The sequence below is a fragment of the Drosophila miranda genome, chromosome 3 (genome assembly GCF_003369915.1).
Source record: "Drosophila miranda strain MSH22 chromosome 3, D.miranda_PacBio2.1, whole genome shotgun sequence".
NCBI lineage: Eukaryota > Metazoa > Arthropoda > Insecta > Diptera > Drosophilidae > Drosophila > Drosophila miranda.
The window spans coordinates 3,427,266-3,450,378 of record NC_046676.1 but is presented as its reverse complement, the minus strand read 5'-3'; the positions used below and the strand labels follow the sequence as shown (position 1 = coordinate 3,450,378).

Sequence of the window (23,113 nt, the reverse complement as noted above, 5' to 3'; positions counted from 1 at the left end):
GATTACATCTAGCGACAATATAATTGCTGGAATTAATCGAGCTAATATTATTAATCGAGACACGGTACTAAAAATGTATTGATATGTTTAGATTAGTTGAGTCCTCTTTAACAGTTATATATCTGTTTGGATTCCTCCCTGTGGCTGGGTGTTTGGTGTACGTCCAGGCTGAGGACGACGTGGGCGGCTTGGCTCTGGTGCAAAGTAAGATTGAGACGGTGATGGAGCAGTGGGGGTTGTCGCGACGTTTGCCTGGTGCTGATAGTAGTCATCTCCATATTCGCTAACTTCTCGGTTACTTATTTCGTTGAGGCGCTTGTAGCGCTCGCGTCGAGCTTCAATCATGTAAAGTATTCCTCCAGGTAGCAACAACACAGCGCCAACCACGCCCAACGCGAAAGACCAGCCCATGTCATTGTTCTGCCATCCAGGCATCCAGTCACGAGAGTCTCCCTTGGCACCGAAAATGACCACGGCAATAAATCCGAAAATTGAGCCCAACACTTGGCAAGTTCCAATGGTCAGTAGCAGCACAACATATCTATCATCGTCGCGAGAAGTCCGTAAAAAGGCCAGTGTAAGGGGAAGGCCAATAAGGCACATGACGAAGCACAGCGTTGCAAATAGCTGCACCGCTATATAGAATCCCGGTAGTAGAAAATCATGAATGATGTAGTATTCCTCTTCAAAGACCCACATGCATCCATTGAAAGGGTTGTCGTAGAAACGGTGAATATCCTGAAAATCGTTGAAGCACACTTCCCATAGCCCTAGATTGGTAAAGCGTGGCTTTTCTAAACGACCATCTGTAACCAACCAATAGGGGGTTGAAAACGCAATAATAAAAAGCAGAAATGAAATCGCGGAAATGCAAAGAGCCACTTGCGTACTACGGTTTGACGCCCCCATTTTGGAACGCGGGATTTGTTTGACTATACAAACGAAAAACACCCAACCCAAGAAACCTTTGCGTCATAAAAAACAACACACGCCCTTTAGTGTAACCGTTCCAAAAAAAAAAAAATACCGCTTATCAAATCTTAAAATACTAATTAAATTACAATTAAAAAAAAATATTTTTAATGATTTTCCTTAACAGTATTTTTTATACATACTTTCTAAAATTAATTTTTATTTAATTTTCTCCCTTAGAATTCATTAAGATAAATTTTTGAACACAATATTAATCAAGTGCTGATAGTAGTCATCTCCGTATTCGCTAACTTCTCGGTTACTTATTTCGTTGAGGCGAAACCAACGGTATGTTTCCATTTCTTGATACCAGACGTCCAGGGAATTTTCGTTGTATAAACTGAATTGTGTGCTTTATAGTGGTGTATTGCGCATCTTCTTGTTGAAGCTTCATATGCCTATTGACTTAACACAACTGAACGATTATTTTCAATGCACAGCGCATTGTTTCGGTGTAAAGCGCATGAAGCAGACTCTGTTCTCGGACACAACACTACCATCGGAGGATTCGCTGTGTCCCATCTGCTGGGCCAAGCACGGCAGTATTCACGCCCTGCAGGCATTAGTTGTGCGACTTCATCGACTGCATCATGCAGCAGATGCTGAACTCCGAGGTGTGTTTCTATTGCAAGACCCCCATTCAGACGATTGAAACTTTGATGGCACACTCATATATTCCAACAACGAGGGCTTTCATTCGCCACTAACCGAGACAGCTTAAGACCCAGGCCCCAAACCCCACCGATGTCAAACCAAAGACACTCCTTTCGAAAACACCAACTAAGTCTAGACACTGTTATAGGACAACCTGTGGCGCTTAAACTGTAGATAGTTATACTATTTGTATATATGTATAGTCCCTAAATATATTCGTTCAGTAAACTATTATTTGGCTTGTATGCCGTCGAAAAATTAGTTAAGTGATATACCAAAGAGGCAATGTAAGAAGAAAATAAATAAACTAAGTAGCACAAAATATTACATTATAATCTCCGTTTTCCTGATTCCTTAGGCCATATAAAATACGTATATCTATACGTATTTCCAACTGGCAGATCTGCATTTTTAACAGAGAATATCCTTGGTCAAAGACTATTTAAAAATAATATTTAATGTCTATGCATATAAATAGAAAATATTTAATGACCTCACAATTTAAAAACGAAATCTATACAAAAAAAAATCTAACAAATTTATAAATGTTTAATGTGCAAAAGTAATCTATGCATTTCAAAATAAAATGTTCTTAATGTAAAAAATTAAATTTTACTTAATTGGCGTCTCCAAAGGGATCTACTCATGTCAATCGTATCACAAATGTCAAAGTCATTCGAAAAGTTTACATAGCGCAGTAAAAGATGGTGCACCGTGTTTAATTTCAATATCATATTAAATTAAATTTGCATTCATTTACTCTCATAAACTGATGACGAACCCGATTTTTAAGCATATTACGGGCCTCCCCATATTATTGTTGTTACTTGAAGTCGCGGTATTTATTTCGTTTAAATACCAAATTCGTAAGAAATCCGAATACCAAAAACGTATTGTTGCCACTTCGGGAAAATATTAATTTGTTTGTGTGTGTTCGTTCTGCGTCCCGTCCCTTTGTTTTGTACTTTAAAAAGTTGTTTGTACATACGAATACAATTGGGAAAAATGCGTGGTTTTTGCATTTAAATCAAACCAATTTTTTTAATGATTGCCGAAAGTTTGAGATAAATTATTTCATTTAATTCGCGATACTTAGTTTCTTTCTACTGGTCGAAGGCTCGCACGCCGACATCAACCGCATCAATATGGCTTCCGCTTCGGAAATTGAAAAAACATTGGTCGTAAACATTGGAAACTTTGAGAGAATCCAAAACTTTCTGAACGACAAGGAAAGGTATAAGGAGATACTAGAAAATAGCGAGAACTTCAACACGCGACTTTGTATCGAAAGACGTCTTCGAATGCCATTTCTTGACCCCCAGACCGGTGTTGCGCAGACACACTGTGCCCTCTTCATGAAAAAGAAACAGCGTATGCCAGGATTCCGCCATGGACAGATTTATACGTACCCATCAACTCGTTGGCGTAAGCCGAAGCGACAGTATTTACTAAACCCAAATCATAGCTACCGTGCCTATCAGTACCGCGAGCACCACCTTTCCCACTCCCACCACCAACAGCATCAACAACATCACCACCACCATGTACCAACATGTACAGTCAGTGTACGTGACCATCATCAGACTGAAAGTGCTGGTAAGGGACTATCTAAAGTCGTTTCAAAAATCAATAAAAATTTAGTTGTTCACGTTGTAAATATCATTAGGATGGTCACTTTATTTTGGTGAAATTTGTAAAATATACAAATCCAAATGCTATATATTTGAGCATTTGGCGGTTTCACAGGTTAAAGTGAATCAATAAATAATGCACTTTGTGTGGGCATGATTTAAAACTACGCTCGACTATTATATTAATTTTTTCTTTCAGCTATTGCTGCTACGGACGGCAATTCTATGGGTGCTTCGGGAGACAATGATAGTAAAGATTCACATGCAAATGCCGAAAAGGAGTGGTTCCACGACGAGATAGACTCTTCCCACTATCATCATGGCGGCGACGAATATGAAGATGACTTTGATTCTGATAACGATTTCGATGAGTCTTACAGTAATAGGGGAAAACGCAAGCGGAGCTCACGGCCACGGCGGTCCAATGCAAATGTAGAAGGTACACCTAAGCGTGGTCGCAAAGGCGGTGGTAAGTAACTAATTTCATGACCTTGGACTTTACGATCTCTGAATGTGATTATTTTTGCAGGCAGTCGTCGCAAAAACACTGCTGATGGGGAAACCGATCGGAGACGTCGAGGCGGTGGAAATAGCGGAAACACATCTGCAGCTGCAGCGGCCGCTGCAGCAGCAGTTGCCCACGCAGCTAACACGGCAGCTGCTGCAGCCACAGGACTCTATACATCGCATTCAAACTCAGCATCGCCCATTCCCATTAACGATGAAACCTCCCAATCGGCTCTGGTAATGCCGACCAACATTGCTTCATCTTACGACAAGACTTTAAGTGATGCAGGAGCTTCCAATGACTCGATTCCTTTGGCAACCATGGCTGGAATTGCAGGGATGGGCATAGCCGCAACATCCAACGTCTCTGCTGGACCTCCTAATTATGCTGCGGCTAACCCAACAGTACCAGCGCCAGTGGTGGCGTCTGTCGCTAGTCCTAAAAAACTCAAACAACGTGTTGAACGAGAAGTGGCGCAACCATCTCCATACTGTGACTTTTGCTTGGGCGATCAGCGCGAAAACAAAAAAACTAATATGCCGGAGGAGCTTGTTTCCTGTTCCGACTGTGGTCGTTCTGGTCATCCATCGTGCCTACAGTTCACAGCAAATATGATAATATCAGTTAAACGGTATCGCTGGCAATGCATAGAATGCAAGTACTGCTCTATTTGTGGGACATCTGATAATGACGATCAGCTTTTATTCTGCGACGATTGTGATCGCGGATATCACATGTATTGCCTATCACCACCTCTTGTTACTCCACCAGAAGGATCTTGGAGCTGCAAGCTTTGCATGGAAGAATTTCACAAGAACAAATAAACAACGATAATTACAGATTCCAATCACGAATGGAATAATGCAAATGCTCATAGTTTCCGAAAAATGCAAAACTGCGAGTCCTCATTCATTTAGTCGCGTCATAAATATCTAAGCCAGGATTTTAATTTAATTATTAAGTTAGGTATTTGTTTTACTTACGTGTATCAATTTTTATTTGTACAACTAACTATGCCTAAGTGAAGTCCTCAAGTATTTTACTAAGTATTCTGCGCAGCTTTGAAAATTTGTTTGTAAGTAACTTGTGTCCATTCATTGTCTCTAGTTTCTTTTTATTTAAAATGTATGCATATTTACAAGAAATAGTATAGAGTTCCATTTTTTACATAATCAATAAATTATGCAATTCTTCAGGCATATACATAAAACATTGTTCCATAGTTCTTAACAGTAACACTATAGTTGAGAATTTCAAAAATTGAATTTCTATGCAAATCGAAGAACGGCATGGGTGATTGCACAAACTTTCATACATGAACAATACTTGAATATTTACCGTTCACGTTCAATCGGAAAATATGTATGTACATACATATGTATGTATTTTTGTGCGTTGTTGATTTTAAATCATTAAAACTGTGCGTTTCATGAATGTGTTCTTTCCGATCAGTTTGTACAGTTGTTCAATAAGCTAGATTCAATTCGTATGATTTTATTCATGTGAAGAGTCGGTGAACAGTTGCTGACAGAGATGAAAAAGAAGGCGAAATAAAATAGAATCCACATTTATTATTAATTAATTAATATTAATAATAAAAAAAATAAATTATTTAAAATATATACTAGCGGGCCCAGCCACGCTACGCACATTGTGTTAGAACGGATATGAAATGAACAAAACCCTAAACCTTTCAAATGCAATACCTGTGGGTATAAAATATTTTTTTTATTTGCCGATATTGAGTTTCCCAATATCCCGCTTCCGTTGCCGAATTCCCCTTCAAATCCAGTGGATCCCGCTATTTCTCTGTGTTTTAAGTTTACTTCTCTCGCGTACGGATTCCCGTTCTTCCTCGGTCACATTCGTACGCTGTCTTCTCAGTTCTTTTCTGTTACTACCTAAAGAAGTTTTTATTGCGAGTCATTAACTTTTTCTGACCGAATCTGATCTTAGACTGACTTTATTTTGGTATTCATCGGTTCATTTTTGAACTTGGATGCATATTTTTACCGATTTTTCAAAATAAATGCTGCCCCACTCATTTTATTTAAACCTTTTTCACGTTGTCTGATTCGTGCTTTGTGGGGGCGGAACGAAATTTTGAAATACATATATAGCATGTATGTAACAGTGTGATATCAAAGGAGTCTGGATACAAAATTTGGTTGCTCTAGCTCGGACGGTCTGACAGACATAGCCATATCGATGCTGACCAAGAATATGCATGTTTATTTTATATACCACCACAAAACTAATATATCCCTAAGTTCTCGAGTACCGGGTATAAAAATTGTTCCACGAACTGCCATTTGTCATAATTGTCGTCTTCTTTAAGATTTATTTAAAAACGTTTTGTTTCAGAAATGTTATGTTTGGATGGATTATTATAATGAAAAGTAATTTTTATACCCGATACTCAAAATGAGTATTGGGGTATATTAGATTTGTGGTAAAAGTGGATGTGTGTAACGTCCAAAAGGAATCGTTTCCGACCCCATAAAGTATATATATTCTTGATCAGCATCAATAGCCGAGTCGATTGAGCCATGTCTGTCTGTCCGTCTGTCCGTCCCCTTCAGCGCCTAGTGCTCAAAGACTATAAGAGCGAGAGCAACGATGTTTTGGATCCAGACTTCTGTGATATGTCACTGCTACAAGAATATTTCAAAACTTTGCCCCGCCCACTTCCGCCCCCACAAAGGGCGAAAATCTGTGGCATCCACAATTTCGACGATACGAGAAAACTAAAAACGCAGAATCGTAGAAGATGATTATATCTTCTAGAGTGCAAAATCTGAACCAGATCGTATAATTATTATAGCCAGCATCAAGAAAACAATTTCATTTTTTCTCGCCCTGTCTCTCTCTAACACACACGTAGCATAGGCGGCTTTGCTTAGAGTAAAACATTAGCGCCTAGATCTCAGAGACTACAAAAGCTAGAGCAACCAAATTTGGTATCCACACTCCTAATATATCGGACCGAGACGAGTTTGTTTCAAAATTTCGCCACACCCCCTTCCGCCCACACACAAAAGACGAAAATCTGGGGATATTCAAAAATCTCAGAGACTATTAAGGCTAGAGTAACCAAATTTAGTATCCGCACTCCTGTTAGATCTTACTATAAAACGTGTATCTCAAAATTTCGCCCCACCCCCTTCCGCCCACACAAAGGACGAAAATCTGTTGCATCCACAATATTGCACATTCGAGAAAACTAAAAACGCAGAATCATAGATAATGACCAATATCTATCAGATTGCTGAATCTGGATCAGATCAGATCATTTTTATAGCCAATAGGAACAAATCAATTTGCAGTGGCTATGCAGCGCCCGACGTCACGCTCAGACTGATTTTCTGTCTCTCTCGCACGCACTCTTTGTCGTGTCGTTTAATATTAGCGGCGTCTGCCGGAGGAGAGCCATACTGACTTAGTATCGGGTATAACTGTAGAGTTGCGGTGTCCGCAGCAACTCACAACGTTCCCCCTCGTTAGTCATACATTTAACATTTGGTTCGTATAGATTCATTATGATTTATTGATCCGATCGGCTCAAATTCGAAGTAAAAAATATTCAGATAGATTCTGAGCTGAGAATAGTTTTAATAGAAAATATGACGAAATGATTATATTCTCTTCTTTTTCCGATCAAGACTATTTTCTTACTCCTTCTGAACATTGAAAACTTCTTTCCAATATTACAATAAATTATTTAGCACCTACATTGACCAATTGAACCAAAACCCTTCCGTAGTGCGCAAATTTTCCATAACTTGTGGGAAAATGGCAACCCCATACTACCTATGCCTCCAAATAGCATTTTCCGTTTTTTATACCCGATACTCAAAATGAGTATTGGGGTATATTAGATTTGTGGTAAAAGTGGATGTGTGTAACGTCCAAAAGGAATCGTTTCCGACCCCATAAAGTATATATATTCTTGATCAGCATCAATAGCCGAGTCGATTGAGCCATGTCTGTCTGTCCGTCTGTCCGTCCGTCCGTCTGTCCGTCTGTCCGGTGTCCACACTCCTGTGATATCGGACCTTGACCGTTTCGTGTCAATCTGGGGCATCCACAAATCTCAGAGACTATTAACGCTAGAGTAACCAAACTTAGTATCCGCACTCCTGTTAGATCTCACTATAAAACGTATATCTCAAAATTTCGCCCCAACCCCTTCCGCCCACACAAAGGACGAAAATCTGTTGCATCCACAATATTGCAGATTCGAGAAAACTAAAAACGCAGAATCATAGATAACGACCATATCTATCAGATTGTTGAATCTGGATCAGATCAGATAATTTTTATAGCCAAAAGGAACAAATCAATTTGCAGTGGCTACGCAGCGCCCGACGTCACGCTCAGACTGATTTTCTGACTCTCTCGCACGCACTCTTTGTCGTGTCGTTTAATATTAGCGGCGTCTGCCGGAGGAGAGCCATACTGACTTAGTATCGGGTATAACTGTAGAGTTGCGGTGTCCGCAGCAACTCACAACGTTCCCCCTCGTCCGTTTTTTTTGTGTGGACGTTGACATGCAATGACTGCATCTTTCAAGAGGCGATGCAGTTACTGCACCGTCAAGTGGCCCGTGTGACACCAGCAGAAGGCTGTTACGCGCGGATCCCAGGCAAAACGCAGCCCTCCTCCCGCCCAACCGACCGAGGGGCGCTGCCGCATGACGCGCGGTGCGTAGCCGAACCAAACGCGAACATGCAAGAAAGATAGCTATTAGACTAACATTCGAGGAAAATTAGTACTAAACTTACTAAGAAACTAAGCATGCAATCAAAGTACAAATACCACTACAGTTACTAATTAATAGAAAGGTGTGTAAGGATTAATAATTTAATAAGAGGAAGAGAATTAGTGGTGGATATAATATGGTAGAGGGAATTATAATCCGAGCATAAGACCCTAAACGGTTCATGCAAGGAATAATTCGATCTACAAAGTGGAAGGAACAACGGTATAAAATTTCTAGTCAGTCTAATAGGAATCGTGAAGTTTATGTGGCTCAACAGATCAGGGCTGTCTATGTCACCCCTGATCAAGTTGTGCATAAATATCACACCAAGCATTTTTCTACGGTTAACTAAGGATGGGAGGTTTACTAATAGTAGTCTACTAGAGTAAGATGGGAGTCTTACACCCGCATCCCAGTTAAGGCCCCGCAGAGCAAAGAGTAAAAAGTTTTTTTGTACTGATTCTATACGGTCCTGGTGTACTTTGTACTGAGGGCACCATACACAGGAGCCGTATTCTAAGATCGGACGAACAAGCGAGGTATAGAGAGTCTTTGTTATATAGGGGTCGTCAAATTCCTTTGACCACCTCTTTATAAACCCAAGCACGCTCATGGCCTTATTTACCATGGTAGAAATGTGTTCGGAAAACTTTAACTTGGGGTCTAACATAACACCCAGATCATCCACCAGGGTAATTCTCTCAAGAGAACCACCAAATAGGGTGTAAGGAGCCAACAAAGGGCTAGAACGATGAAATGTCATAACTTTGCATTTCGAGGCATTAAGGTGTAACAAGTTTGCACAACACCATGACTGAAAGTTATTGAGATCGGATTGCAAGCGAGAATGAAATGAAATGTCCTTGTACTGGACACAGAGTTTAACATCATCCGCATTCATAAGTACTCGAGAGTATGTTAATACTGAAGGTAAGTCATTAATAAAGAGTGTGAAGAGTAAGGGGCCTAGATGGCTGCCTTGTGGTACTCCCGAAGAAACCTTTACTGGGAAAGAGAGGGAGTTTTTGAAGAGGACTCTTTGAGACCTAGAACAAAGATAGCTAGAAATCCATCTCAGGAGGTTGGGCGGAAACCCTAAAAGGTCAAGTTTATGCGCTAAAAGGGAATGGTTTACAGAGTCGAATGCTTTACTAAAGTCGGTGTAAATAACATCCGTCTGTAAGTTACATTGAAAGCCTTTAATAATGAAAGAGGTAAACTCTAACAAGTTCGTGGTGGTTGATCGCCGCCTTATAAATCCATGCTGAGTTGGAGATGCAAAACTGCGAGTCCTCATTCATTTAGTCGCGTCATAAATATCTAAGCCAGGATTTTAATTTAATTATTAAGTTAGGTATTTGTTTTACTTACGTGTATCAATTTTTATTTGTACAACTAACTATGCCTAAGTGAAGTCCTCAAGTATTTTACTAAGTATTCTGCGCAGCTTTGAAAATTTGTTTGTAAGTAACTTGTGTCCATTCATTGTCTCTAGTTTCTTTTTATTTAAAATGTATGCATATTTACAAGAAATAGTATAGAGTTCCATTTTTTACATAATCAATAAATTATGCAATTCTTCAGGCATATACATAAAACATTGTTCCATAGTTCTTAACAGTAACACTATAGTTGAGAATTTCAAAAATTGAATTTCTATGCAAATCGAAGAACGGCATGGGTGATTGCACAAACTTTCATACATGAACAATACTTGAATATTTACCGTTCACGTTCAATCGGAAAATATGTATGTACATACATATGTATGTATTTTTGTGCGTTGTTGATTTTAAATCATTAAAACTGTGCGTTTCATGAATGTGTTCTTTCCGATCAGTTTGTACAGTTGTTCAATAAGCTAGATTCAATTCGTATGATTTTATTCATGTGAAGAGTCGGTGAACAGTTGCTGACAGAGATGAAAAAGAAGGCGAAATAAAATAGAATCCACATTTATTATTAATTAATTAATATTAATAATAAAAAAAATAAATTATTTAAAATATATACTAGCGGGCCCAGCCACGCTACGCACATTGTGTTAGAACGGATATGAAATGAACAAAACCCTAAACCTTTCAAATGCAATACCTGTGGGTATAAAATATTTTTTGATTTGCCGATATTGAGTTTCCCAATATCCCGCTTCCGTTGCCGAATTCCCCTTCAAATCCAGTGGATCCCGCTATTTCTCTGTGTTTTAAGTTTACTTCTCTCGCGTACGGATTCCCGTTCTTCCTCGGTCACATTCGTACGCTGTCTTCTCAGTTCTTTTCTGTTACTACCTAAAAGAAGTTTTTATTGCGAGTCATTAACTTTTTCTGACCGAATCTGATCTTAGACTGACTTTATTTTGGTATTCATCGGTTCATTTTTGAACTTGGATGCATATTTTTACCGATTTTTCAAAATTAATGCTGCCCCACTCATTTTATTTAAACCTTTTTCACGTTGTCTGATTCGTGCTTTGTGGGGGCGGAACGAAATTTTGAAATACATATATAGCATGTATGTAACAGTGTGATATCAAAGGAGTCTGGATACAAAATTTGGTTGCTCTAGCTCGGACGGTCTGACAGACATAGCCATATCGATGCTGACCAAGAATATGCATGTTTATTTTATATACCACCACAAAACTAATATATCCCTAAGTTCTCGAGTACCGGGTATAAAAATTGTTCCACGAACTGCCATTTGGCATAATTGTCGTCTTCTTTAAGATTTATTTAAAAACGTTTTGTTTCAGAAATGTTATGTTTGGATGGATTATTATAATGAAAAGTAATTTTTATACCCGATACTCAAAATGAGTATTGGGGTATATTAGATTTGTGGTAAAAGTGGATGTGTGTAACGTCCAAAAGGAATCGTTTCCGACCCCATAAAGTATATATATTCTTGATCAGCATCAATAGCCGAGTCGATTGAGCCATGTCTGTCTGTCCGTCCCCTTCAGCGCCTAGTGCTCAAAGACTATAAGAGCGAGAGCAACTCACAACGTTCCCCCTCGTCCGTTTTATTTATATGTATGATGCACAAATATTCATTTGCACATACATATGCATAGCTCGTTTTAAACCCATAATGGGTTATGGGTACCGTCGATTAAAATGCTTTTTTTCGTGCTCAATTTCCTATATCCGTTATACGTAACCTCTGTAGATGTTATATGCAGTTTTTGAAGCTCCGCGATCGTATTTTTGTATCATTTTCTTACACCTATTTTCTTTGACCGATGTTTAAATTGCTTGGCATCCAACGCGAAAAAAGCTATTACGCGCGGATCCCAGGCAATAGCGCAGCCCTTCTGCCGCCCAACCGACCGAGATGCGCTGCAGCATGACGTGCGACGCGATAACCGAACCGATCACGAACATTTAGGAAAGATAGCTATTAGAACTTAGAACTAAACTTAGCAAAAGAACTAAGCATGCATTCAAAATACAAATATAATTACTAATTACAAGAAAGGTGTGTGAGTATTAGTAGTTTAATAAGAGGAAGGGGATCAGTGGTGGATATGGTAGAGGGAATTATAATCCAAGCATAAGATCCTAATCGATTCATCTAAGAAATAATTCAATCCACAAAATGGAAGGAACAACGCTTTCTAGTTTATAATGGATCTAATTGGAATCGTAAAGTTTATGCGGCTTAACAAACCAGGGCTATCTACGTCACCATTGATCAAGTTGTGCACAAAAATAACACTAACCTTTTTTCTGCTATTATGAAAGATGAAAGGTATATTAATAGCAATCTATTAGGATGAGATGTCAATATCAAACTTGAATCCCCAAACTTCTGGGCGGTCCTGGTGTACTTTGTACTGAGGGCGCCATACACAAGAGCCGTGTATAGCCGAAATATAAAGAGTCTTTGTTATATAGGGGTCGTCAAATTCCTTTGACCACCTCTTTATAAACTCAAGCACGACCATTTCCTTATTTACCATGTTAGAAATGTGTTCAGAAAACTTTAGCTTGGCGTCTAATATAACACCGCGATCATCCACCAGGGTAATTCTCTCAAGAGAACCACCGCATATAGGGGCACCGGGTATAGGGGCTAGAACGATGAAATGTGTTTACTAGGCTTGCGCTTATTTGTTTCGGCGAAAAAAAATGTGTCGGAATCAAAATTCTCAGGGTCTAAAAATGTTCCTTTTGTTATAAAACAATAAAATATAAAGTTTCAGACTGATTTGACAACGTTTAGAAGTGCCGACTTGAGGTCAAAGTTCAAAAACACGCTATTTGGCCAATGGTTCCTATGGCAGTTATCCTACATATCGCTCTGATCAGATTGAACTTTTTTTTTATTTTGATTTAATATTTAAGCTAACAACAAATAGTTAACACTCAACTTTTCAGATTAATGTGCAATTACAAGTTTAGAGTATTAAACGAGGGGGAACGTTGTGAGTTGCTGCGTAGACCGCAACTCTACATTTATACCCGATACTTAGTCAGTATGGCTCTCCTCCTGCAGACGCCGCTAATATTACACGACACGACAAAGAGTGCGTGCGAGAGAGACAGAAAATCAGTCTGAGCGTGACGTCGGGCGCTGCGTAGCCACTGCAAATTGATTTGTTCTTTTTATACCCGATACTCAAAATGAGTATTGGGGTATATTAGATTTGTGGTAAAAGTGGATGTGTGTAACGTCCAGAAGGAATCGTTTCCGACCCCATAAAGTATATATATTCTTGATCAGCATCAATAGCCGAGTCGATTGGGCCCTGTCTGTCTGTCCGTCTGTCCGTCCGTCCGTCTGTCCGTCCCCTTCAGCGCCTAGTGCTCAAAGACTATAAGAGCTAGAGCAACGTTGTTTTGGATCCAGACTTCTGTGATATGTCACTGCTACAAAAATATTTCAAAACTTCGCCCCGCCCACTTCCGCCCCCACAAAGGACGAAAATCTGTGGCATCCCCATTTTTAAAAAAAATGATAATACGATAAAACCAAAAACGCAGAATCGTAGAGGATGACTATATGTTCTAGAGTGTAAAATCTCAACCAGATCGTATAATTATTATAGCCAGAATCAAGAAAACAATTTCATTTTTTCTCGCTCTGTCTCTCTCTAACACACAGGTTTCATGGTCTGTTTTGCCAATTGCAAAATATGAGTTCAAGGATCTCAGAACCTATAAGAGCCATAGCAACCAAATTTGGTATCCACACTCCTGTGATATCGGACCTTGACCGTTTCGTGTCCAAATTTCGCCACACCCCCTTCCGCCCCCGCAAAGGACGAAAATCTGGGGCATCCACAAATCTCAGAGACTATTAAGGCTAGAGTAACCAAATTTGGTATCCGCACTTCTGTTAGATCTCACTATAAAACGTATATCTCAAAATTTCGCCCCACCCCCTTCCGCCCACACAAAGGACGAAAATCTGTTGCATCCTTCCACTTTTACCACAAATCTAATATACCCCAATACTCATTTTGAGTATCGGGTATAAAAAGAACAAATCAATATGCAGTGGCTACGCAGCGCCCGACGTCACGCTCAGACTGATTTTCTGTCTCTCTCGCACGCACTCTTTGTCGTGTCGTGTAATATTAGCGGCGTCTGCCGGAGGATAGCTAAACCTAATATACCCCAACACTCATTTTGAGTATCGGGTATAAAATATCGAATTGCCACCCTCGTCTACCCAAAATGCATGTGTGAATGGGAACGGAACTGGGACTAGTTGATCAAATTAAAAACGCCTGTTTTGATACAACTGTGTCCAATTCTGGACAACTACAGGGCGCTACCTTCCGCCTAGAGAAACTATTATAATAAAGACTCTTATACCTCCCATGCTGACATCACAGCAGTGAAATTTACGGGCAGCATTTGAGTCATGTGCCGAAGCTACATCAGGTACAAACGTTTCACTCTTTGCCAGATTTAAAGATTCCTGGAAAACTATTGAAAAAATCAAGTTTAAGTTTGGTGCGACTGATCAGTACTTCTGTCAAGTTGAATTGAGAAAACTCATGCGCGTGCTTACGTTAAATCGTTAGAGTTAACTCGAATTTGTTTACGATTGGTTCCGAAAGGTAATTTTTCCGACTCCCTGAACCAATGCACCATCCACGCTGGATGTATACGGCGATTTATACCTTTAAAATATATAGTTTTCGAGAGAAGTTTAAGTTGACAACTCAAGAAGAAAAATATTTGAGCGACGTTTCTATTTTTATAGAGCTTTTATAAACTTTCAATTTATGCGCAAAATGTACAACTATAAAGAATTTGATCCAAAAATGGCAAACGTCGATCAAAAAAAAAAAATACTTGCAGCCTTTTGTTGAAGAATGACCATCTCTAGCAATGCACGCATGTATTGACAGACATATGAATATGTAGACGTACAATTGCATCATGGAGTGAGAGACGTAACGAAACGACGTTCTCTTATCTCTCTTTTTGTTCTCCCTTTCGTTCGGTCTCTATCTGCCTGCGAGCAGAGCATTTTTTAGTCACAAATAAACCTTACATATGAATGGTTGCGTTTTTACTTTTCGGTACAAGAACTTCCCTTGCAACGGCAGCGAAATTCTGTCCGACAACTTTTGTGTTATTTATCGGATGAAAATATCGCACTTGCATTGTTTGACGATAAAGTTACTTTCATGGAGAAGCGAAAAATGGCGATGCAACTCTTGGCACTTTGTGTTGACCATGATGATGTCAGAACTTCTGCAAAACGCCAAATTTTTAAATAAAATAATTTTCCAATGTTTATTACAAAGAGAGGGGTGAGTCACTTTTCAGCTTCATCCTTAACTCAAATCTATTTATTTGTAATCGGGGCAACGACCCCACTTTTATAATTAAAAATCGACAGGAGGTTATTGACATCACCCTAGTGTCTTCCAACCTGTTAGACATAGTCAAGAGTTGGCAAGTCCTTGATGACCACTCTTTCTCTGACCATAGATACATCGAGACCACACTATCCCTCGAGTGTCCGAAACCTAAGGACTATATTAATCCCAGGAAAGCCAACTGGGAAAAATATAGCTCAGCCCTGGAGGACTTACTCCCCTCCAAAGCACCATCATGCCCTGACACAAAAGACGACCTAGATCGCCTAGTGAACAGGTTCACAGAGGCATGCAACAAAGCCTTCGCGGCAGCGTGCCCCTCTAGCAAACCTAGGGGGAAAAAGAAACCCCCCTGGTGGTCAAAACAAATAGACATCCTACGTAAAAGCTGCAGGACTCTCTTCAACAGGGCCAAAAGCGCGAACGAGGAGAGCCACTGGGCAGACTACAAAATCAGTCTGTCACTATATAAAAAGGAAACAAGGAAAGCAAAAAGGGCCTCTTGGCAAAAATTTTGCTCGGAAATTGAGGAAACGTCAGAGGCCGCAAGGCTTCGCAAGATTCTCTCAAAAACTAACCCCTCGGTAGGGTATCTTAAAAGGAATGACGGCACGTGGACTAACTCCAGTGAGGAGTCCCTGCACATTCTACTAGACACACATTTTCCAGGGTGCACAACCATCGAGACGGCACATCTTCCAGGAGAGGGACCGGTAACCTCGATGGATCACATCCTCACAAAACGTAACATAAGCTGGGCAATAAACAGCTTCAACCCGTTGAAATCGCCAGGCCCAGACCAGGTAATCCCGGCCCAACTTCAGAAGGCCGGGGATACGGCCATCAACTGGCTACAAGGTATCTTCAGGAAGATACTGGCTGTGGGTACAATCCCGCGAACATGGCTTAAGGCAAAGATAGTCTTCATTCCCAAAGCTGGGAAAGCCTCGCACTCAGCTGCAAAAGACTTTAGACCAATCAGCCTATCGTCCTTCCTCCTCAAAACCTTTGAGAGACTCGTCGGGCTGCAACTGAGGACAACTATACACCCTCAGTTGCTGTCAGGCGCACAGCATGCCTACCGGAAAGGAAAATCCACGGAAACGGCTCTTCATGAAGTGATCTCAGCGGTAGAGAAATCTCTGCATCACAAAGAGTACTCACTCATAGCCTTTCTCGATATTGAGGGAGCTTTCAACAACGTTGTACCGGGCGCCATTACAGAAGCCCTGACTGACCTGGGGGTGGACCGTCACTTGGTGATGCTCATTGATCAATTGCTCACATGCAGGACGGTGACATCATCGATGGGATCGTCCGCCCAGTCAAGGTATGTCAACAGAGGCACCCCGCAAGGTGATGTCCTGTCTCCTCTTCTGTGGAACATAGCAGTCAACAAGATTCTATGTGACCTAGAAGGGGGGGGCTGCAAAGTCGTGGCCTATGCGGACGACGTTGCGATTATCTTCTCGGGGAAATACCCCCAAACACTGTGCGACTTAATGTCCACAAAGCTAGCGCAACTGTCGGATTGGACAGAATCGCGCGGTCTGGGAATAAATCCCTCAAAAACGGAACTCGTACTATTCACAAATAAATACAAGGTCCCGCGCCTCAACCCTCCAATACTACAAGGATGCAGGCTCTCCTTTAGCGACAGTGCCAGTTACTTAGGGTTGGTAATTGACAAGAAGCTTAGCTGGAACCTGAATGTCAAAGACAGAGCGAAGAAGGCAATGACTGCACTCTACACATGCAAAAAAGCTATTGGGCTAAGATGGGGTATGATCCCAAGCATAGTCCAATGGATATATCAAGCTATAGTTAGACCAATACTACTCTACGGAGTTACGGTGTGGTGGCCGGCCCTATCAAAAAGGGCGATCACCAAGCAACTGGGCAAAGTCCAGCGGACTGCCGCCCTATGCATCAGCGGAGCTCTTCGCACCACCCCAAATGATGCGCTAAATGCCATCCTATGCCTACAGAGCCTTGACCTCGCAGGAAAGGAACTGGCAGAAGCAGCAGCAATACGTCTAAGAGACTCAGATCAATAGGTGACATAGTGTATAGGTCACTCAGCCATATTAAATAATAGCAGTACCGTCCCCTCAAAAACAGACTACCAAGTTCCAAGAGAGTACACAGACACTCCCTTCGACACAATCATCCCTCACAGAGACGAATGGCTCGAGGGACTCCCAGGCCCAGATGGGGCCATAAACATCTTCACAGATGGATCAAAGCTGGACGACAGAGTCGGAGGGGGAATCTACTCTGAACAGCTAAGCATAAGGCATTCCTTCAGACTCCCAGATCATTGCAGTGTCTTTCAAGCGGAAGTCATAGCAATCAGGGAGGCTCTAGACTGCCTACAAGCGGCTGCCGTCACGGCAACCAAGCTAAACATTTATAGCGACAGCCAGGCTGCGATCAAATCGCTAAGCGCGATTTCCTCGAACTCGGCCACCGTGGCAGACTGCCGCAAATCTCTGCACGAGATGGCTCAGCAATTCGCTATTAGCCTGATTTGGGTCCCGGGCCACCGGGACATCGAGGGCAACTGTATAGCGGACGAGCTGGCCAGATCTGGCACTACAATCCCCCTTCTCCAAGACAAGGAGGATATCTGTATGCCAATGGCCACCTGTAAGCTCATTATAAGGGAGCAATACAAGCGACTAAAAAACGATATGTGGCAAACAGTGCCACGATGTCGCACAACTCGGCAAACATGGCCGACCATGGACATGAAGCGCACCTCCGAGCTCCTCAAGTTAAGCAGGAAAAGGTGCAGCGTAGTCACACGTTCCCTCACGGGACACTGGCTAATAGGCACCCACGCTAACAGGCTGGGGGCCCCACATAACGATTTTTGTCGCAGTTGTAGAGACGAGGAAGAGGAGGAGACAGTGGAACATCTGTTCTGCTCCTGCCCAGCTCTCAGCAGAAGAAGACTACAGCACCTGGGCTCAGCCTTTCTACACGACATCTCAGAGATGTCCAAACTATGTCCCAGGAGGATAGCGAACTTTGTGAGAGCATCTGGATGGGATAATTGCTGACAGGAAGTCTCACAACGCAGGAAGGAAATGATCCTATGCGGTATCAAAACGGGCCGAAACCGGCCTAAGTGTGACGGGTTCCGAGCGAGCCCGGCAGCCGCCTCAACCTAACCTAACCTTACAAAGAGACTATCTGGTTTTGTGATACCTATTTCTGCTTAATATTTTATGTTTATGATTTCCAAACGTGTTTTAACTGAAGATTCTTCAGAATGGCATAGTAATGAAGATTTTCAAAATGCTTTAGATATATTAAAACATTTAAAAGTGGTTAATGATATAGCCGAACGTGATGTTAAACTTATGCAAACTATAACCAAATACTAGGCAAAAAACGAGGGGGAACGTTGTGAGTTGCTGCGGACACCGCAACTCTACAGTTATACCCGATACTTAGTCAGTATGGCTCTCCTCCGGCAGACGCCGCTAATATTGAACGACACGACAAAGAGTGCGTGCGAGAGAGACAGAAAATCAGTCTGAGCGTGACGTCGGGCGCTGCGTAGCCACTGCAAATTGATTTGTTCCTTTTGGCTATAAAAATTATCTGATCTGATCCAGATTCAACAATCTGATAGATATGGTCGTTATCTATGATTCTGCGTTTTTAGTTTTCCCGAATCTGCAATATTGTGGATGCAACAGATTTTCGTCTTTTGTGGGGGCGGAAGGGGTTGGGGCGAAATTTTGAGATATACGTTTTATAGTGAGATCTAACAGGAGTGCGGATACTAAATTTGGTTACTCTAGCGTTAATAGTCTCTGAGATTTGTGGATGCCCCAGATTGACACGAAACGGTCAAGGTCCGATATCACAGGAGTGTGGACACCGGACAGACGGACAGACGGACGGACGGACAGACGGACAGACAGACATGGCTCAATCGACTCGGCTATTGATGCTGATCAAGAATATATATACTTTATGGGGTCGGAAACGATTCCTTCTGGACGTTACACACATCCACTTTTACCACAAATCTAATATACCCCAATACTCATTTTGAGTATCGGGTATAATAAATGAGTTTCAGAATTTTCTAAACGTCATAAAAGAATAGTCAATATCACCTGAATAATAATAATGCCTTAATATAATAACAAAGCTGTCGGTTAACTATTTATTGTTAGCTTAAATTTTAACCAATCAAGCTGAAATTTGGGATGGACTATATTTTAATATTCTAGATCAATCAATTCTAAACTCAATCCGATCAGAGCGATATATAGATGGCTGCCCTGTGCTACTCTTCAGTAACCTTGACTGGTGAAGAGAGGGAGTTTTTGAAGAGGACTCTTTGAGGGGTGGACTCTAATAAATTTGTGGTGGTCGATCCTCGCTTTATAAGTCTAAACTGAGCTGGAGGTATAAGTGATTTGCATATTGCAGATAACTTTCTCAGCCGGAACTTCAACAATCTCCTACTCTGAGTTCCAGGTCAGTTTGATTTTGTTGAAGGGTGTGGGAGGATCCGCGTTCGAAGGTCTGCCGCATTACTTTGCAGGGCGAAATCTGTTATTTCCGCTCAGCTTATCGTCTCCAATCGCCGACACCCAGTGCCATTCCCTGGACGGCCTTCAGTTGATGATGTTTTCGGCTGTTATAGCGGAACTCGCCGTGCGCGCCTCAATAGCTCGCTCCTTAAAGCATAGAGTGCAGATGAAGATTGCAGTTGTGGCAATATGGACACGTCTGCGTATTTTTCGCTCGAATATCTCCCCAGCATGCACAAGGAGCGATTGTTCGATAAATCGTTGGCTTTTTTAAATGGCTTTAGAATGATTCCCAGCCTCTGTCAGATCCAAATGCACGTGATTTTTACATAGACCCATGATGCGTTGGTCTAAACAGAGACGATTAGATGGGCTGCGATAATGGTTTCTTGGGTGTGATTTGGCCCTCTATCAATGCCAAGTCCCTTCTCTGCCTTGATCTTCGAAATTACTTGGACACTTCTTTCGAGGACACTTGGACACTTCTTTCGTGGGCACTTGGACACTTCTTCGCAATTACTTGGACACTTCTTTCGTGTTGGTGAGGTTCTCGCCTTCGCGGCTGTGAGGCGAGTGGACGGTAGCTTTCACTGGGCTCGTTGGTATTTTCTTGTGCATTGCCTCCCATCTCGTACGCCAAAGGGTTCGGCATCGAGAGCGTCGCATAGCTCTAGGAATTATTTAGCCTTACTCCTCTTGATAGTTTTCTTTAGAGCCTTAAGCTTCGATCTGAAGTCCTCTTAGCTGAGTCCGTGATCGGGATCCTCTAGATCTCTGGCATCTTCGTCACGCGGCACAGCAGTCGGCCCTGGCGATACCCGCGTTCCACTACGATGCCCCGCATTCCATTATTACATAGGCTGCTAGGCTCTCCGCGCAGCTATTAGCATCGCCAGATATGTATATATGTATGTACATCTGAAAGAGCCACTAGAGTTACAAATACTTACGAATTCTGACGACTTGTATTAACAACTGCAATAATACTGTAGCCTGGTTATTTCTTCACAGTTTTGCAGTATGCTAATTGTTAAAAAAAGTATGTATATTGACTTGAAATATCTTTCTGAGGTCAGTTATAGTACTGTCAGCGAAATGAATAGGTGTGTTTGGTCTATAGTCTTAACAATATGTCTAATTTTAACGTTTCAAACCCAAAAAATTGATATGCATGTACGAGCTAAACGTTTCCTAATATTCCCAAGGCAAGCACCAACTAGACATCAGGTAATGTATGTTAAAGACTTCACTTTAAGAATAAATATTTTTATCAAAATTGTTTTAGTTCATTGCTGGAATAGGCATACCAGCTAATCTCGACTATGAATCGCTCACCGTCGGCTACGTATTAAAAGCCGAGTTTCATCTACCCTATAATGCTACGGTTTTTCGCCAGAACCCTTTTTTGCCCGAATATAACCACAATAAGTTTATAAATGCTGGAAAAGAAAGGAAAATGTACCAAAAGCCCACACAGCTACGCTGGAATATATACGCTTTTATTGAGTATTTACTTAACGGGTATGTTGTAATAATCGTATGTACATGTGCTAAATCCGGTTTTATTATTAAAGTTACGGCTACAATGGGCATGAGTGTCTTTTACAAGCCATCTGTGATGCCAACAGAATTGGATTTTCCAAGGACTTCAGTGTTGGAGCTGAGCTGATTCATTTAGTTTTAAGGTGCGTTTTAGTTACTAAATTGATTCTTTAATACTGAAAATTATATTTATACTTACAGTCCCACATCTACTTTGAACTCTAAAAATGATATAGCGCATGATTTCATATTTGCGGAGAAAGCAAACTGCCGACGGTACGACTGCAAAATAGATCTGATTAATTGGGTCTCGCATGTCGCAAACTTGAAAATCTAAGTTCGCATGAAATGTTAATAAACTAATGTAATTATCCGAAATATTCAAAAGTAAACCAGGAAAAGAACAAAGACGTTCACATATGCATATGTACATATGGTAATACCTCTCTCTCTTTTTGACATTGCTGTTCACAAAAGTGACAGATGGATTTAATGGTTAATGGAGGGAGGGGAATTGTTGGATCAGCAAAACAGTCTGCGCATTTCTCACAATTGTTGTTTGGCTAAGAGATGTGGCATATGTGCGCAAAGAATTTTTAATTGTATACCAATTTTTTAGGTCTTCATTTAAAGTCTGTGTGCAAATCTGCTTCATTTCCATAATCATCATCTTCTTCCTGTTTACCCTGTTCCACACTCTCCGCCTGCATGTGTTCCTCTCCTCTCTCCTAATTATTTGCTATCTTGTTTCTATTACTCTGGTCTTCGGTCTTTTTATACACGATACTCAAAATGAGTATCAACATGGCTCAATCGACTCGGCTATTGATGCTGATCAAGAATATATATACTTTATGGGGTCGGAAACGATTCCTTCTGGACGTTACACACATCCATTTTCACCACAAATCTAATATACCCCAACACTCATTTTGAGTATCGGGTATAAAATACCGAATTGCCACCCTCGTCTACCCAAAATGCATGTGTGAATGGGAATGAAATTGGGAGTAGTTGATCAAATTAAAAACGCCTGTTTTGATACAACTGTGTCCAATTCTGGACAACTACAGGGCGCTACCTTCCGCCTAGAGAAACTATTATAATAAAGACAGCAGTGAAATTTGCGGGCAGCATTTGAGTCATGTGCCGAAGCTATGTACATCAGGTACAAACGTTTCACTCTTTGCCAGATTTAAAGATTCCTGGAAAACTATTGAAAAAATCAAGTTTAAGTTTGGTGCGACTGATCAGTACTTCTGTCAAGTTGAATTGAGAAAACTCATGCGCGTGCTTACGTTAAATCGTTAACGTTAACTCGAATTTGTTTACGATTGGTTCCGAAAGGTAATTTTTCCGACTCCCTGGACCAATGCCCCATCCACGCTGGATGTATACGGCGATTTATACCTTTAAAATATATAGTTTTCGAGAGAAGTTTAAGTTGACAACTCAAGAAGAAAACGAGGGGGAACGTTGTGAGTTGCTGCGGAGACCGCAACTCTACATTTATACCCGATAATTAGTCAGTATGGCTCTTCTCCGGCAGACGCCGCTAATATTAAGCGACACGACAAAGAGAGCGTGCGAGAGAGACAGAAAATCAGTTTGAACGTGTTGTCGGGCGCTGCGTAGCCACTGCAA

General features: G+C 41.2%; 3 protein-coding genes and 1 long non-coding RNA gene across 5 annotated transcripts; 2 read left to right on the top strand and 2 right to left on the bottom strand.

Moving 5' to 3' along the window:
• Positions 1-23: 23 nt before the first annotated feature.
• On the bottom strand, positions 24-992 carry LOC108160540. Its single transcript, XM_017294604.2, has one exon. It carries the CDS (start codon positions 907-909, stop codon positions 115-117), a length of 795 nt encoding a protein of 264 aa, XP_017150093.1. The 5' UTR covers positions 910-992; the 3' UTR covers positions 24-114.
• A 1,548-nt stretch (positions 993-2,540) lies between these two features.
• Positions 2,541-4,978, top strand: LOC108160435 (zinc finger protein DPF3). Its single transcript, XM_017294443.1, has 3 exons — positions 2,541-3,222; positions 3,457-3,726; positions 3,787-4,978. The coding sequence occupies exons 1-3, from the start codon at positions 2,772-2,774 to the stop codon at positions 4,587-4,589; spliced, it is 1,524 nt and encodes a 507-aa protein (XP_017149932.1). The 5' UTR covers positions 2,541-2,771; the 3' UTR covers positions 4,590-4,978.
• Positions 4,979-14,372: 9,394 nt separating this feature from the next.
• Positions 14,373-21,893, top strand: LOC108160663. 2 transcript variants are annotated; one of them, XM_033392168.1, is made up of 5 exons: positions 14,373-14,418; positions 21,133-21,154; positions 21,213-21,448; positions 21,502-21,612; positions 21,671-21,893. In XM_033392168.1, the coding sequence occupies exons 1-5, from the start codon at positions 14,399-14,401 to the stop codon at positions 21,804-21,806; spliced, it is 525 nt and encodes a 174-aa protein (XP_033248059.1). In that variant the 5' UTR covers positions 14,373-14,398; the 3' UTR covers positions 21,807-21,893. The 2 variants fall into 2 exon arrangements, with proteins under 2 accessions (XP_033248059.1, XP_017150295.1); XM_017294806.1 differs by lacking the exon at positions 14,373-14,418 and adding an exon at positions 21,008-21,030.
• Positions 21,406-22,969, bottom strand: LOC108160666. The gene is made up of 3 exons (XR_004472560.1): positions 22,880-22,969; positions 21,669-21,751; positions 21,406-21,592 (listed from the first exon to the last, which is right to left on the bottom strand). It is a non-coding gene; the product is annotated as an uncharacterized LOC108160666 (long non-coding RNA).
• Positions 22,970-23,113: the final 144 nt, after the last annotated feature.

Coding starts and splice junctions, on each gene's coding strand:
- LOC108160540 (XM_017294604.2), bottom strand. CDS start 909: ATGGGGGCGTCAAACCGTAGTACGCAAGTGGCTCTTTGCATTTCCGCG.
- LOC108160435 (XM_017294443.1), top strand. CDS start 2,772: ATGGCTTCCGCTTCGGAAATTGAAAAAACATTGGTCGTAAACATTGGA. Junction 3,223..3,456: donor TCATCAGACTGAAAGTGCTG/GTAAGGGACTAT, acceptor TTTTTCTTTCAG/CTATTGCTGCTACGGACGGC. Junction 3,727..3,786: donor GCGTGGTCGCAAAGGCGGTG/GTAAGTAACTAA, acceptor TTATTTTTGCAG/GCAGTCGTCGCAAAAACACT.
- LOC108160663 (XM_033392168.1), top strand. CDS start 14,399: ATGTGCCGAAGCTACATCAG. Junction 21,155..21,212: donor AAGCACCAACTAGACATCAG/GTAATGTATGTT, acceptor AAATTGTTTTAG/TTCATTGCTGGAATAGGCAT. Junction 21,449..21,501: donor ATTGAGTATTTACTTAACGG/GTATGTTGTAAT, acceptor TTATTATTAAAG/TTACGGCTACAATGGGCATG.